This window comes from Pristiophorus japonicus, chromosome 18, assembly GCF_044704955.1.
Source record: "Pristiophorus japonicus isolate sPriJap1 chromosome 18, sPriJap1.hap1, whole genome shotgun sequence".
Lineage (NCBI taxonomy): Eukaryota > Metazoa > Chordata > Chondrichthyes > Pristiophoridae > Pristiophorus > Pristiophorus japonicus.
Window position 1 is genome coordinate 81,610,833 of NC_091994.1, and position 16,708 is coordinate 81,627,540.

The 16,708-nt window shown below is 42.1% G+C and overlaps 1 protein-coding gene across 2 annotated transcripts in view; it reads left to right on the forward strand.

Moving 5' to 3' along the window:
• The window catches only part of cdc42 (cell division cycle 42), a 32,844-nt gene that overhangs the window by 3,213 nt on the left and 12,923 nt on the right, over positions 1 to 16,708 (forward strand). For both annotated transcript variants that reach the window (XM_070860176.1, XM_070860177.1), the window contains exon 2: positions 13,443 to 13,600. In XM_070860176.1, coding sequence (XP_070716277.1) covers positions 13,496 to 13,600 — 105 coding nt within the window. In that variant the 5' untranslated portion in view covers positions 13,443 to 13,495. The remainder of the gene's footprint in view (positions 1 to 13,442; positions 13,601 to 16,708) is intronic.

Consider the following 16,708-nt stretch of genomic DNA (forward strand, 5'->3'; position numbering starts at 1 on the left):
TGACTGAACTAAACATGCTGTAACATTTTCTTTGATACCATTGTACAACAAACTTAAAACTCTTTAAATTGGCATATGCCTGCTGTAACTTTGCACAAATACTACCTTTGTAGTTCTGATGTCTCTTTTTACAGGTGCCTGCGATGTATGGCACCAAATGTTTTTGGTAAGTTGAGGCCCACCAGGTAAAGCTGAACCGAGTTTCATAAAATCCTTTGTTCTGTTGCCGAACTAAAATATTTTTAATTGGCTGTTGAGGATGGTCACAATGACCTGTGATCCCCAGAGACGTCTTGCACATGCTCGATGCCATTGAATGTGATATCTGTCTGCATTGCCTTGGGGAAATTATGTTGGCTTCATGTTTTGATGCAAATTCTTTTCATAGGTGGGTTCGTTTGGGTGTTCAGGACCAGGATGTGCAGGGGACAAAAAATCTTTGTCAAATCCGTTTAGCAGGTGCTGTAGTAGATTGCAGTGACTGGAGTGCTTCAGAAGTTCCAAATAGCAAATTGTGGGCTTATCGCACCTACTAAGTTATTTCCCACTTCCGTCAATTCAGCATCAGACCTCTGGTAAATGCCTCTTTTGATGAGACTTGTACAGGTTTCTCATTTGTTGAATTTAGACACTCATATGCTTGTGTGGTTTCTGAAAGGCCCTAATATAAAATGAGCATCCACAGACTAACTAGGGCCAATTGTTTGAATGGGGAGAGGACTTGAAACTGGCCGCCTGCTTCCTTTGCAGTCCCACTTCAAGTTTTTTTTCCCGCTTTCTCCAACTAATTCTCCCCTCTCCTGCCATCCATTGGAAAATAACAAGCTGGAAAAGACCTACTCGTCAATCCAGCCTGTCCCCACAGTTGATGTGCAATGAATACACTCCCCAAATGCCTGGAAGTCATGAAATCTTTGGTAGAGGTGAAAACTCCAGGCAAATTTAGGGGGGAGGGGGGAGAAACACTGGGAAAATTCTTCTCCGACTCCTTTTTAGGTGGTCAAAACCAGCCCATTGGCTCGACTTGCGTTACAGGATACATATCCGTTGTACGATGTGATCTCTATCCCATTCAGCTCTTGCTCGAATGAATGCAGTGAATCAGAGTTCACAATGAGCTGGCAACATGTTCCACAAGTCCACCATGCTGGGGGGAGGGAGGGAGGGAGGGAGAAAGAGGAGGAACTATCCAAAATAGTTCTGTTTCTGCATAACTTTTAAAGTTTGATCCCTGGTCCTCCCTAACCTTCCCAGGTGATATCATTAGTCTATACAAGCACAGTTACTGGAAGTGCACTTTATCAGGCAGTGGTTAGGGGTGGGAATGTTGCCTCTATTTCCCCCACCCCACCCCTCATGATGAATTGAAGCCAGTTTGATGACTCATACTACCCCCTCCAGTTAAGATTGTGCATCCTCTGGAATAGTTCATTGACTAAGCAGTTAAACACTTGAGGAAGTAGTACTTGATAGATGTGGTGGAAGACTTTTTAAAAAAAAAAAAAATTTAAATTCTAATGAAGTCAAACTTCCATTATTACTGTTTGAGTTTGTTGCACGGAACATATTGCTCTCTAAGGTCAAAACAAAATAACTTTCCACAAATTTCTACATGTTGGAACGCAGTATTTGTGTAAACATCGCTGCTGATCCCTGTCGTTTAAGATTTCTGTGTAGAGTAGAGTAAGGTAGCCATCTTGTGGCATGCTACTGACCTGAACTGGTTTAGTTATAGCAAGACCACTTTGGTGCAAGATCCCATTTTGCCTCTGTACAGACAACTGCTATAATTGGCAAAGCATCTTGATCCTTGTCACTTACCTAGTTTAAATCGGGAAGTAACATACATTTTTTTTTGGTGTGCAGATTTGGCTGTGATTCTAACCAATGGGAAGGGCAGCTATCCAATGGTTACCCCTTGTCAAGAAGCTGGAATTCATTGCCACAAGCAGTATGGTTGCCTGCTGTCTCCTGTAACCTGTGGGTAGTAAATGTCTTAAAATGCCAGCAGTGTTTACCAAAAAACCCACTAATTTGTTAACTCACTCATCCTATAGTGTTTTGGATCCTGGCCATGCACATTGTTGCTGTAGCTGAGCAAAGCATTGACTGGAAAGGTTCAAGCCATAACAACAACTTGTATTTATATAGTGCCTTTTCATGTAGTAAAACGTCCCCAGGTGCTCCACAGAAGTAGAGAGCCACATAAGGGAAAAATTGGGGTGGGCTTGGTCAAGAGGTAGGTTTTAAGGAGTGTCTTGAAGGAGGAAAGAGGTGGAGAGGTTTAGGCAGGGAATTTCAGAGCTTGGGGCTTAGACAACAGAAGGCATGGCCACCAATGGTTGAGCAGTTATAATCAGGGATGCTCAAGAGGGCAGAATTAGAGTGCAGATATCTTTTGGGGGGGCCGGGAGGCTGAAGGAGATTAGAGATGGTCAGGGAGGGGCTTAACTGAGCCAATGAGCACGGGTGATGGGTGAACAGGACTTGGTGCAAGTTAGGATGTGGGCTGCTGAGTTTTGGATCACAAATTTATGTAGTGATATGGCAATACTGGAACACATTTCAACTACACTAGTTATCGGCCAATGCAAAATTCGAGTAATATGTCTTGAGGGTATGACATTCATTATGATGTACCGTACATGCTATACTTCTGCACATATGCCAGTTAAACCTTTGTTGCTGTGAACAAAAATGGAAGTTCAAGTTCCTTGTGCTGGCTATCTGGGAACTCTTTCTTTTTTTAAATATAGTGACAGATGAGAATATGAAGTGGTAGGTGACCTCAATTTGGCTGACTTGAACCCTACTTTTAATTGGCTTAACTGTTACTCTGTCAGTGTAATTTCCAAGTAATTGCCCCAGGAGTAGGCTTAATGTTGAGCTCTGGCCGAATAAAGCAGTTATACTCACTGGCATGGACTAATTAAAATAATGAATTGACTTTTTTTAAGAATCAATATGACCTGTGTTCAATTTGTCATTTTTAATTGCAAAATTTGGTGCTGTAAAATGCATGACTGGCTTGTGTATGTCAACCCATGTCTGAAATATGTAAATGCAAGAACATTCATGTTTCACTAGTGCAGCATTAAAGATACTTGACCATCTCAACTTTGGTTGCTTTGAGGGAATATTTTTGGAGCTTCAACACTTGGAAGTGCTAGTTGTTACAAATACAGTTGGCTCAGTTGATGGATTAGATGAATTAATCAATATTGAAGCTTCTTGGTTTGAGTGAATTTTCTGTTAATTTGCTTTTGTATTTAATGGTGTTGGCTCTGAGTCTCTTGTGTAGAACAGAACAAAATATGGGGCTTGAGTGTGACTTGTTTCAGGACAATCAATGTTACTATTGCCTATATTGCAATATAGGCTATTTGGTGACATCTAGTAGTCTGTTGGCAAGCAGATTTATATTGTCCAATAGTGCTGTAGTTACACAAATCAAATCTGACATGTCGAGTAGATCCAGCATCTAAAACATTTTGTGCTGGCAGAACTATTCCCCTATTTCCTGTGAGCTGGACACTACTTGAATAGTTTTATGATGAGCTCCCAAAGTTAATAAGTGCCCTGAGGGGAATTTTTAAATACTGTTTTCTGAACAGAAGTTTGATGCTTTACATCTTCCATGTATTTGTAAACATGGTGTTGACTCCTGGATTACACCAGCATTAAAAGTACAGGGGTCACTATTGCACTGATGTGCAGGTTTTTCATGGAATTAACATTACTTGATTCCATTGTCAATTTCTAAAGAGATCAAGAATTCTTAAATGTAGTCTACAGCTGTGATGTTGGATATCTTGCATTGATCTACTGATCGGGCTCCATAATGTGTCTCTGCCCTCTGCCCCCCCCCCCCCCCCCCCCGGGCACATTTTTTACTAGTGCTTTTTGGAGGTGGTAATGTTGGCAATATAAACCTAGCTATCAGAAGCAATAAGCAGCTATCCTTTCTGGTCACCACTGAGTTAAATTATTGTGACTGCCTGCACAGGCCAGCAAGGCTTTCACTTACTGGCTTGGATAATGCTATTTGTGAACCAGGCTTTTAAGTGCACAAGTGCCACTCTACTGTTCTGTCATCACATCTGGCCCATAATGTATAAGCGAGCTGATTCTACAGCAGTGAAATCTATTCAGTAATATGAATCTGCCACTAAGAAGCTTTCTAACACTGACTGGTATAGGACAGTGGTTTTCAAATCTTTGAGGGATTCCGTTAAAGTGTGGATACTTCCTTGTAGTAAAGGACTGCAACGAGCAACATTTTGTAAAACAATCCTATTTTACAGAAGCAACATGTTAGTAAGTCAACAATTCATCTCTGAATCACAGTCAGAACAACTTGCCTTTTTAATGTAGTAAAATGTCCCAAGGTGTTTCACAGCAACATTATCAGCAAACAGCCTGGAGCCCAGAGACCCATGCACATCTGATTATAGAAGTACAATTAACCAGCTCGGTCCTGTATCAAACTGATGGTGCCAATGTAATGTTTTTAAAGGAAACTATAGAAGAGTAATGGTTTGCTCTGTTCATGTGCTGAGGTGCAATGTATATATTTCCCAACATTGTAACAGTGCTTACAAGAGTACTTCATTGGCTGTGAGGCGCTTTGGGATAGCGTGAGGTTCTGCAAGGTGGCGTATAAATGCAAGTAGCAGCTAGGCTTGTGGTAGAGCTATGGTTTAGTGTAGATTTTATAAGGTCAAATGGAGGGGTGGTGACTTTGAACTGCACGCAGTATACCATGGCGTTCTTTTGAGGTGTAACACATTTTGTTCATTATTCACGAAGGCCACTCGCACAGTGAATGCAAGGTGGCTTTTACCTTCCTAAATGGCTGGCTATACAAAATGCTCTCCATTTGGGCATCTAATTGAGTAATGTGTCTGCTATAATCTTGCAAGAGTACAACTGGGAACTTGGGGCTGAGTAGTACATCCACAATTAAATGCATGAAAATAAAACCAGATTGGTTTTGCCCAATTCTGGCAGTGCTATATCCGTAGTGGGTTGCAGGTAGACTGAATGATGAAAGTATTTTGCCTGTATCCTAACGTGCATCAAGTCGTCTTCATCCATATCTCCATGCTTGCTGATCAACATTGGCTCCCAGTCTGGTAATGCCTTGATTTTAAAATTCTCATCCTTGTTTTCAAATCTCTCCATGGCCTCACCCCTCACTTATCTCCAACCTCCAGCTCTACAACTCCAATCAATGCGTTCCTCCAATTCTGGCCTTGTGTACATCCCTGATTTTATTTTATTGCTTCACCACTGGTTGTGCCTTCAGCTGCCTGGGCCCCAGGCTCTGGAATTCCCTCCATAAACCTCTCGCCCAATAAATAACTTCGACCAAGCTTTTGGTCACCTGTCTTAATATCTCCTTAGTGGCTCGGTGTCAAATTTTGTTAACGCTCCTGTGAAGCACCTTGGTGGTTTACTGTGTTAAAGGCGCTATATAAATGCAAGTTGTTGCCTTGTACAAACCAGCAAAAGTGGGGGGGGGGGGGGGGGATGGGGGGGAGAGGAGGAGAAGTGACTATATAAAGGCCGCTTCTAGTGGGTGCTTTCTACAGTAAGAGCAGTCATGAGCTAGATTCCAGAATTGCTGTGGAAGCGGATTACAATATAGTCTACACAAGGTTGTAAAAGAGAAGCAGGAAATATTAAAAAAAAAAAATGTTATACCCATAGCACTTCAGAACAATTCCTACTGTGATTTGTTTGAAAACTAGGAAGTTTTGGTGTGATCAGTATTTGTGTGGCAGGTTTTGTCAATGGATGCAGGAAAGGGAGTAGTCTGTGACTCAGGTGCTGACGTGCTGCTAATTGCATTTTATAGATATCTATTAGCACTGGGATTTGTGCTACTTTTTAGTAGTCAGAATTCAGGGCACCTCTGACAAACATGCTTTTATTTTTGGGCCAAGTTGCAAATGATGGTGCTAGTAGTGAGAACCATACATCTGTCAAATTCAGCAAAATGGCTGCAGATTATATTTGTACTGAAAGCTGGTATTTTGAGCTCTCGTTCATGTACTGAAAGCACAGATAGTGCACACTTTTTTGTCTGCTCTATTAAGCTGCAGGGAAGTGCATATAATCTGCTCTAAGTAGAATTAGGAACTAGTTGGATGCCAGCAGAATGCAAATGAGGCCCAGTGATTAAACTTAGTTTTGACAGGTTTGTTTTAACCAAGTAGATATAATAAAGTTTGTACGTTTGATTTGTCTCCTGTCACTGGATTGAAGTAAAACCGTTAAATTGGTTGTCACTTTTATATATCACACACAAGACTTGCTGTCTAGGCACACATCACTTGAAACATTTTTGTGCATGCAATTAATATTCAATTTGTCATGGGCTGTGCACATTTTCTGTTTCGAGAACACTTTCTCACATCCTCATGGAAATTGGGTGTGGCTTAAAGTAAGTTTACATGTAGGAAAACTTGCAGCAACTATACAGCCACAAGTAAGTGGCCTGCCATCGTAGAACAGAGCCTGCCTGCAGCCAGAATCCAGTGGCAGTCCTGTGTTCCACTGCCATTCTGCCCCTGAAGGTGAAGAGTGAAACTATATTTTTCGGGGTGGTACATGTCTCTTTATGGCACTAGCTAATGTAACTGTAACTGCACTGTACTGATCATGCAGCTATATGCCAGCCCAATTTAGATCTTGGGCTTGATGCGTTTTGTAAAATTCCAATGAATATATAGAGGCCTAATGTTGTGGCTGGTTACTGATGAGTATAATTTGCAAATGTTCACTTCCTTGTGCTTTGATTGCGTTCTCCTGCAGTGTTTCAGAAGTGTAGCAGTAGTGGTCAGTGTAGCAGATTTATACTTTTAACCTTTGGGAAAATTTCACTGAAAAATCCTGCTTTGAGACCTGAGCAACATTTTACTTGCTAAATGGGTATTGTGCTACTCTGAACAAGAGTAGGCCATTCAGCCCCGCAATCCTGTTCTCTCATTCATTCAATTAGATCATTTAGAACATCAACTCCATTTATCTGTTGTTGCTCCATATCCCTTGATACCCTTGCCTAATAAGGAACTTGAGCACATAAATCTAGGCTGATACTCCGGTGGAGTTCTGCACTGTCGGAGGTGCATCTTTCGACACAGGTGTTCAACCGAGATCCTGTCTGCCTTCTCTGGTGCACATAAGGCACTAGTTGAAAGAAGAGCAGGGGAGTTATCCGTGTCCTGGCCAATATTTATCCCCCTGTCAACAGAACAAAAACAGATTATTTGGCCATTATCATATTGCTGTTTGTGGGAGCTTGGTGTGTGCGAGCTGGTTGCCGCGTTTCTCGCATTACAACAGTGACTACCCTCCAAAAGTACTTAATTGGCTGTAAAGTGCTTTGAGATGTCTGGTTGTGAAAGGCACTATATATATAAATGCAAGTCTTTCTAATAAAAAAAAGTCTATCTCCAGTCTTTCAAAACTGCCCTCTTGGCATTTAGTAGATCATCCCAGAGGCTGTGACTCTGGTGAACTCTGGAGGAAGTTGGCGCTGAACTGTCCAAGCACATTCCAACAGTGACCACAAGGTAATGTGACTTGGAACCCTCTTTTCTTAACTCTGGGTATGGAGAAGGTGACCAATTGCAGCAATCTTATCACTACCCTGGTTGACAGGAAATTACAGACAAAGAATCAAATCTATCCCCCCCCCCCCCCCCCCCCCCCGAGCTAATTTTTCTCGTGCTTATAACTGAAAATACAAACAAGAATAGCCACATGGATTTCAAAATGGGAAGTCATGCCTGATCAACCGTATTGAATTCTTTGAAGAAGTAACTAAAAGTAGATAATGGTAATGAAGTAATTTTACTTGGGTTTTCAAAAGGCCTTCGATACGATGCAGCAGTGTAGACTCGTGACTTGGAGCAGAGCATGTGGAGTCGGGACAAGTAGCAGATGGATTGCAACTCTGGTTACAAGAGTGTGGGGTTGGAGGTAGTTACTCGGACTGGCAGAGGGTAGGGAGTAGTATTCCACAGGGATTGGTGCTGGGACCACGCTTCACCATTTTTCAACTCCTAGAATCAGATACAATTTCAAAATGTGCAGACATCACCAAATTTTGTGGCATATTGAAGACTACGACAGATACAGCAAGTCAATAAAGTTGCAGAATGGGTGTGTAAATGACAAATTAATTTCAATGTAGATAAGTGAGGTAGTGCATTTTTGGTAGAAGGAATCAGGAGGCCTTACTATTTGGAAAATCAGTCCCAATGGGGTCGAGGAGCAAAAGGGTACAGATTCACAAATTAAAAGTAGCAGCACAGATTAACATGGCCACAAATGCAAACAAAGCATTGGTTCATTTCTAGAGTAGGAGGTTATAAACTTGTATAGAACTTTGGTTGGACCACACTTGGGAACTGTGTAGAGTTCTGGTCTCCAGATTGCAAAAAAAAAATAGAATTGAGGCACTGGAGACGGTGCAACAAAGATTTACAGGATGAGGTCAGAGCTGTGGTTATAACTATCACACACTGAACAGGCTGGAAATCTTTTCTCAAAAGTAGAGGTCTTTAAAATTATGCAAGGGTTTTGATAGGATAGACTTTCCACTTGAGGGAAGCCAAAACTAGAGGTCATAAATATAAATTCAGAAAAAACCTCTGTCCAGAGTAGTTAAAATGTGGAACATGCTAGATTAGTTGAAGTGAATAGCATAAATGCATTTAAGGGGAAGCTAGATAAGGGTATGAGGGAATAGACAGGTGTGCTGATAGGGTGAGAATAATTAAGGTGGGAGGTGGCTGATGTGCAGCATTGGGCCGAATGCTGTATATTCTCATATTTTATTCCTAGCTGAGATACAAGTTTGTAAGTACTACAGGGTGCTAATGTTCTGGTTTAAGCTTGGTCTTTGGTGAATGTTCGGCTGTTTGTAGGATGAGCACCAGCCTTGCTCTTAAGCCAGTGTTCACCAATGCTTCATGTTTCTTTCCAGGATGAATTGCTGGATAGTCGTCTGGAGCAGGAAGTTTGGCTTTCTACCCTCTGACAGCCCCCTGGCTGTGAGCTCAAGCTAAGAACCCACTTTGTTTGTTTAGCTCTGCTGCTCCTGGGATAGATTTAGTGAGTCCTCCTCTGGCAACCTTCTGGCCCACATCCCTTCGTGCTACCAGAGACAATTCCTTTACTAACTAAGTTGGTTCACTTTAAATGAAATGTACCTTGCTTGTAGTTGGCCAAGACAAAACAACAGTTAAATTGAAACCCTCAAAAGAATGAGATTGTTTTCAAAGAATGTAAAGAGCCAGTTGGAATTCAAAAATAATGGGTTGGGTTGTGATCAACAGGAGCTGGGGGCATTATATCAGCATGGATAGAGGATTGGCTAACAGAGAGCAGAGTTGGGATAAATGGTTCATTCTCTGCTTGGCAACCGGTAACTAGTCGGGTGCTGCAGGATCAGTGCTGGGATCCCAATTATTTACAATCTATATTAATGACTTGGAAGAAGGGACTGAGTGTAACGTAGCCAAGTTTGCTCATACAAAGATGGGAGGAAAAGCAATGTGTGAGGAGGACACAAAATCTGCAAAAGGACAGACAGGCTAAGTGGGCAAAAGTTTGGCACATGGAGAATAATGTTGGAAAATGTGGGGTCATGTGCTTTGGCAGAAAAAAAAAATCAAAGAGCAAGTTATTTAAATGGAGAAAGATTGCAAAGTGCCACAGTACAGCAGGACCTGGGGGTACTTGTACATGAAACAGATAGTATGCAGGTACAGCAAGTGATCAGGAAGGCCAATGGTACCTTGGCCTTTATTGCAAAGGGATGGCGTATAAAAGCAGGGAAGTCTTGCTACAGCTGTACAAGGTATTGGTGAGGCCACACCTGGAATACTACGTTTTGGTTTCCATATTTACAAAAGGATATACTTGCTTTGGAGGCAGTTCAGAGAAGGTTCACTAGGTTGATTTCTGGGGATGGGGGGGTTGACTTATGAGGAAAGGTTGAGTCGATTGGGCCTCTACTCATTGGAATTCATAAGAATGAGAGGTGGTCTTATCGAAACATAAGATTGAGGGGGCTTGAGATGGATGCAGAGAGGCTGTTTCCACTGATGGAGGAGACTAAAACTAGAGGGCATGACCTTGGAATAAGGGGCCACCCATTTAAAATAGATGAGAAATTTGTTGAGGGTTGTAAATCTGGAATTGCTGCCTCGGAGAGCTGTGGAAGCTGGAACATTGAATAAATTTAAGACCAAAATACAGTTTCTTGAACGATAAGAGGTTATGGGGAGGGGGAGTGGAACTAAGTCCATGATCAGATTAGCCATGATCTTGAATGGTGGAGTCGGCTCGAGAGGTCATATGGCTTACTTCTGTTCCTGTTATGTAACCTCTACGTGGTAACTTGATGTGATACAATTTTGTTGTAATCTAAGCTTGGTTTGAGACCACGGTTTTTCAAATTTCTCTGGATATGGGTGTTGCTAGCATAGCCAGCATTTATTGCCCATCCAGAGTTTCCCTTGCGAAGGTGCCGGTGAACATTTTTGAACAGCTGTAGTCCAGGTGATTTAAGGTATGAGTGCTGTTAGATGGGAGTTCCAGGATTTTGACCCAGCAACTATGTAGGAAGCCTTCCTACATAGTCAGGATGATTGGGCGGGGAGGGAAGAGAATGTATCCATGCACCTCTGACTTGGAGGCTATTTTATTAACCAGGTTCTTGTGAAAACTTAGATTGGATGGAGAGGCAGCTTTGAGTTTCACATCTTGCAATAAGAAAGATATGCATACTATTGGCTGAAGAGGGGTTTGTGGTGAGCTCATTGCCTTGCATTGTCATAGCTCCCAGACACTTGATACTTGGTCTCTTTCTGCTTGTACAAGGTTGTTTTGGGGGTGGTGGGTAGAACCTGTAGATGAAAGTACCTCGGCCCTTTCTAAAATATTCCTGTAGCTGTGTGGTGGTTACAAGTTTTAGGGTCTTGCATGAGATGCTTTTGTTTGCCTGGTGCTAAGTCACTCCTGGAAAGACAATGTGTGTTGCAGTTGTGCCTCTGCATTCTCTTCCAAGGCAGACCAAGGAACTACTTAGCGATAAGGCCAGATATGAATTATTCAGCTGCTTTATACAGTGAATGTACACCAACATTGGGCATGCTTGCTTCAATCTGTACAACTTGTCTGTAGTACAAACATCCCTGTATCAGTGGGCCATCTTCCTTGATTAAACATCATTTTGAGCAGTTCTCCTGTGAGAAGTTTGGCAAAAGCTGGTTGTTGCAGCTTTGTCTCCTGAATTGCTTATTGTTTATAGTCTTTGAGGAAAGAATGTTCAAAGCCTAATGCCAGCATTTGGGCAATCTTTAACACAAATTCTTGCCTTTGTTCTTAAAAAAATGTGAATGCCCTTTGCTTTAAAAACCCAACTTATAAATGGGAACTCTTATTCCAAAGCTTTCTCAGAAAAATGGAAAGAAATACCCAAATGTGAAGTGGGGGGCGGGGGGGAATCTTATAGCGATTTTGAACTGTAATTTGTTTGTGCTATTGGCTACTGGAAGTTGGAAATATCTTGTCTAATTAATGGATACAGTTCAGTAAAATAATGTCTGATCAAACAGAAATCTATCTTTATAAAATTGATCATGTTGAAATGGCTCTTTTAATTAAAAAAAAAAGCACAATAGAGGAAGCAAATTGCACCATTTAAGTAAAGAAAATGAGAAACTTGGTCAATAGAAATGTGGAACTTGCCCTACAATGATTGTGCTTTTGTGGTACTGAGGATCTGGCAACTGTTTCTAAGAAACCAACTTTTATGCTAAGATTCCGAAGATGGTGACCTGATTAACCGCATGTATTTGAGGAAATCGACCCCTGCCCCCAAATATTCTCCTTGCTAAACAGTTGCTGTACACTTTATAAAAAAAAAAAATCTTGCCTTGTGCCAGGGTTAGGATGTTTTCTTGTACGATGGTATCACTCCAAGCGTTTGGACTTTCCCTCGGCCTGACATTGTGTTGAGCACTTAATGTTCAATCCTACTTTGTCCTGCGTTTTGAAATAGGAAGCGGACATCTTGAACTGTGCTGGAAGTGATGTGAAGCTTCTGTCTGTCTCAGCAGCTAATGTGGATGGGGAGGTTGCATCACTTCCCAACATCATTGTCACTAAAATTGACGTTGATTTAAAAGCTCTTAATTATGAACTAGAACTCTGCACATGCATGCCTTACTATAGTGTTCCAGATGGATAATTTTTTTTGCCACATTAGGCCAGATATCTAGTGACATCAAGCAACCTTTGTTCTCTGTAGCTTTAGCCAGCTCTTGTAATATGTAGTGTGCTAAGAATTGTTTTAAGCCAGATTTTGCCAGCCTGGCATCTTTGCAAACAGCATCTTTGGGTTGTAACCAGCTTGAGTTGGTGCCATTAGCATGGGTTTCCGTGCAACAGAAAAGCAGCTTGAAGTTTCTATTTCTGGCACACTGCCTGTAATGGTGCAGCTCTGTGGGGAAGTGGCTGTTGGACATGATTGAACAAGGTTCCTGCACGCATTGTGACCAGGTGCAAGATGGTGGGCACTTCCCCTTGGAGAGGAAGTGAGTTGACTTGCAACTGATAGCAACCTGCTGTACATCAGCTATTGTCTGAAGCCACTTAAAGCCCTACCCAGCACTTTGTGAAACAAGTGTATAAAGATCCAAGTAGTTGTGGGCACTGCTTGTTGCCTTCAAATTAATAGTGGTTTGTACCTATTGTTTCTGGCCGTGAGATTTTTCCTCCATACTGAGCTTTCTGTTTATATAAAGCCAATCTTGATTTCTAGTTCTACTTGATGGGCATTTTTAAATATCTCTATCCTGTTGGACTCTGCAGGTGCGGGTCTCTTCTTGTGGTGTGAACTGTCTGAAACAAGAATGTAGGTTGGTGATTGCAGAATTCCTGAGAATCTAGAGGCACCTGGGATTATCTCCAAACAGCACCAGCAAAGGTGCAAGCAGCTTTCCTCTTCTTCAAAGAGGAATGGTTTCAGGGAATAGACAAGAGGAGCAGACTAGTGCACATTTTAATGCTTGAACCTTGAATTCAAATTGCTAATGTTAAAATACGCAATGAATTATTCACATTCTGGGAGGAGCCTGCCTGCTGCATTTGATTTGTGGTAAATTCTCACAGCTGCAGCAATGCTCATACTGTCGTACTATTGGTTCCCGAACACACTTTGGGGCAGGGAGCTGCCCACCCCTACCTGTTGTCAGCACCTTGTCACTTGCAGTCCCATATTGACTGACTCTCAAAGCCCTCTAGGCAATAAATACTGGCTCGCCAATGTTGCTCACATCCCAAGAACAAATTTAAACAAAAACTGTGACTTGTGCCAAAATTGGCTTCTGTCGATTCTAATATGATCATTCTTTTTTCAGATACTGTAACATATTGGCTACAGTGTGACGGAGACACCAAGTGACGTACAACGATGCAGACTATTAAATGTGTGGTAGTTGGTGATGGTGCTGTTGGTAAAACATGTCTCTTAATCTCCTATACAACAAACAAATTTCCTTCAGAGTACGTTCCTACGGTGAGTGAAAAGCTTGTTTTGTGTTCCTAGGTGTCTAATATGGTATGTACAATATGCTTTATAACCATGAGAGAAATCCATACCAATTTAATTCCAATTGCTATCCTGGAGTGTACAACAGTTGGGAGTACTGAAGGCTAAATGGGTGCTTTGAAGTCCAGTTGTGTCATAAGATAAGAAACAGGAGCAGGAGTAGGCCATTGGCCCTTCGAGCCTGCTCTGCCATTTAATAAGATCATGGCTGATCTGATCCTGGGCTCCGCTCCACTTTCCTGCCTGCTCCCTTAAGCCTTCACTCCCTTATCATTCAAAAGTCTGTGTATCCTTCAATCTATTCAATGACCTATCCTCCACACTGCTCTGGGGCAGAGAATTCCACAGATTTACGACCCTCAAAGAAGAAATTTCTCCATGGTTCTAAATGGGCGACCTCTTATTCTTAACCTATGCCCCCAGTTCTAGATTTCCCCCCATTCTCTCTGCATCCACCTTGTCGAGCCCCCTCAACATCTTCTGTTTCGATAAGATCACCTCATTTTTGAGTATAGGCACAACCTGTTCAACCTTTCTTGTCAACCCCCTTCATCTCAGGAAGCAACCTTGTGAACCTTCTCTGAACTGCCTCCAATGCAAGTATATCCCTCCTTTTTAAATGAGACCAAAACTGTACACGGTACTCTAGGTGTGGCCTCACCAATACCCTGTACAGTTGTAGCAGGACTTCCCTGCTTTTATACTTTCTTCTCTTTCTTCTCCTCCCCCCCCCCCACTGTAATAAGGGGCAACATTCCATTTGCCTTCCTGATCACTTGCTGTACCTGCATACTATGCTTCATGCACAAGGACCCCCAGGTTCCTCTGTACTGCAGCATTTTGTAATTTCTCTCCACTTGAATAATTTGCTTTTTTATTTTTCCTGCCAAAATGGATAACCTCACATTTTCCCACATCATACTCCATCAGCCAAATGTTTGCCCACTCACTTAGCCTGTCTATATCCCTTTGCAGATTTTGTGTTTTCACAATTTGTTTTCCCACCCATCTTTGTATCATCATCAGCAAACTTGGCTACATTACACTCGGTCCCTTCATCCAAGTCATTAATATAGACTATAAATAGTTGAGGACCCAGCACTGATCCCTGCGGTACCCCACTAGTTACCGTTTGCCAATTGGAAAATGATCCATTTATCCTGACTGTTTTCTGTTAGCCAATCCCCTTTCCATGCTCATATTACCCCCAACCCTGTGGTCTCTTATCTTGTGCAGTAACCTTTTTATGTAGTACCTTTTATCAAATGCCTTCTGGAATCCAAATACACCACATCCACTGGTTTCCCCCTTATGCACCCTACTTGTTACATCCTCCAAGAATGCCAGCAAATTTGTCAAACATGATTTTCCCCTTCATAAAACCATGCTGACTCTGCTTGACTGTTTTTCCCAAATATTCTCCTTTAATAATGGACTCCAGCATTTTCCAAATAACAGATGTTGGGCTAACCTGCTTTCTGTCTCCCTCCTTTTTTAAATAGGGATGTTACATTTGTGGTTTTCCAATCCGCTGGGACCTCCCCAGAATCCAGGGGATTTTGGTAGATTACAACCAATGCATCCACTATCTCTACAGCCACTTCTTTTAAGCCTCTAGGGTACAAGCCATCAGGTTCAGGGACTTGTCCACCTTTAGTCCCATTATTTTACCGAGTACTTTTTCTTTTGAAATAGTGGTTGTTTTAAGTTTCTCCCCCCCCCCCCCCCCCCCCCCTTCCCTATAGCTCCTTGATTATCTATTCTTGGGATGTTTTTTGTCTCTTCTATTGTGCAGACCGATGCAAAATATTTATTGAGTCTCTGCCATTTCCCTGTTTGCCGCCCCCCCCCCCCATTATTAATTCCCTAGTCTCATCCTCCTAAGGGAGCAATGTTTACTTTAGCTACGTTCTTCCTTTTTATATACTTGTAGAAGCTCTTACTATGTTTTAAAATATTTCTTGCTAGTTTGCACTCATCATCCATTTTTTGTTTAGTTGTCCTCTGCTGATTTTAAAAAAAAATCCCAATTCTCTGGCCCCTCTAATCTTGGCAACATTGTATGCCATTTTTAGTTTGAGACCATCCTTTACTTAGCCACAGATGGTTCTCACTTAAAGTCTTTCCTTCTCACGGAGATATTTTTGTTGAGCTGTAGCTGTAATGATCCCATATGGTACCAACCACCAGTGTAGCTTTTGTTTCAGGAAATGCCCTCTGAGCTGAGGGGTAGAAGCTGTCTCTAATGTTGCTGTGTAATATAAGGATCCAGAGCACACATGCTGGCATCAGTCCCCTACATTTTCTAAAACTGGTTCTCTAATCTACCCATTCATAGATTGTTTTCTCCATTCCATTAACTCTTAGAACTTTGCAGTCTCCGACTCTGCAGTTGGCCTACAATGGTGGCCACTGGCCCGGCTGAACCCTTCCCTGGTGGCTCTGGGCACCACTGAGCTCTCGCTAGGCCTCGCAGCATCCCTCCCCTTTAACTGAAGCGGAAGGATGTTGCTATGTGTCAGCATGATGTCACATGTCTGTCGTGCTGACATCATCGCAGCCCTGAATCCACCCCTACAGTGCTCCGAAGCACTTGGAGGCAGTGTCACATTGAGCCAAATTTTCTGCCTCTTCCCTCTGCTGAGCGGTAATAATTCAAATTATCTGCCCGAAATGGGTGGAGGGCAATTTCTCTCTTTTTCACCCCCTTCCCCCCCCCCCCACAACCCTATTTTGTGGAACCAGTTTGAGTCTAGTTCCTATGCCTGGGCAAGCTCTTTGATTGAACACTTGTGTAGTTATCACCAGTATGGCATGTCAGCCCAGTAGGTCTTGAGAATAAAATGGAAACCTTAATGTTTTGATTCATGGGATTTTTAAACAACTGAGTCATTTGAATTTGTTCACCTTTGCAAATAAAGCTGCACCTCACGTCAATGGTATGTTACATATGTATACCTTCTGTATACAAACCTCTCTCTTTCACAACACGTACAGAATGTCCTCTCAGCAAGGTGTCCACTACACCCAGATCTTGTGTAATGCTTTAACCAGCTTGCCTTTATTAAGTCTCCC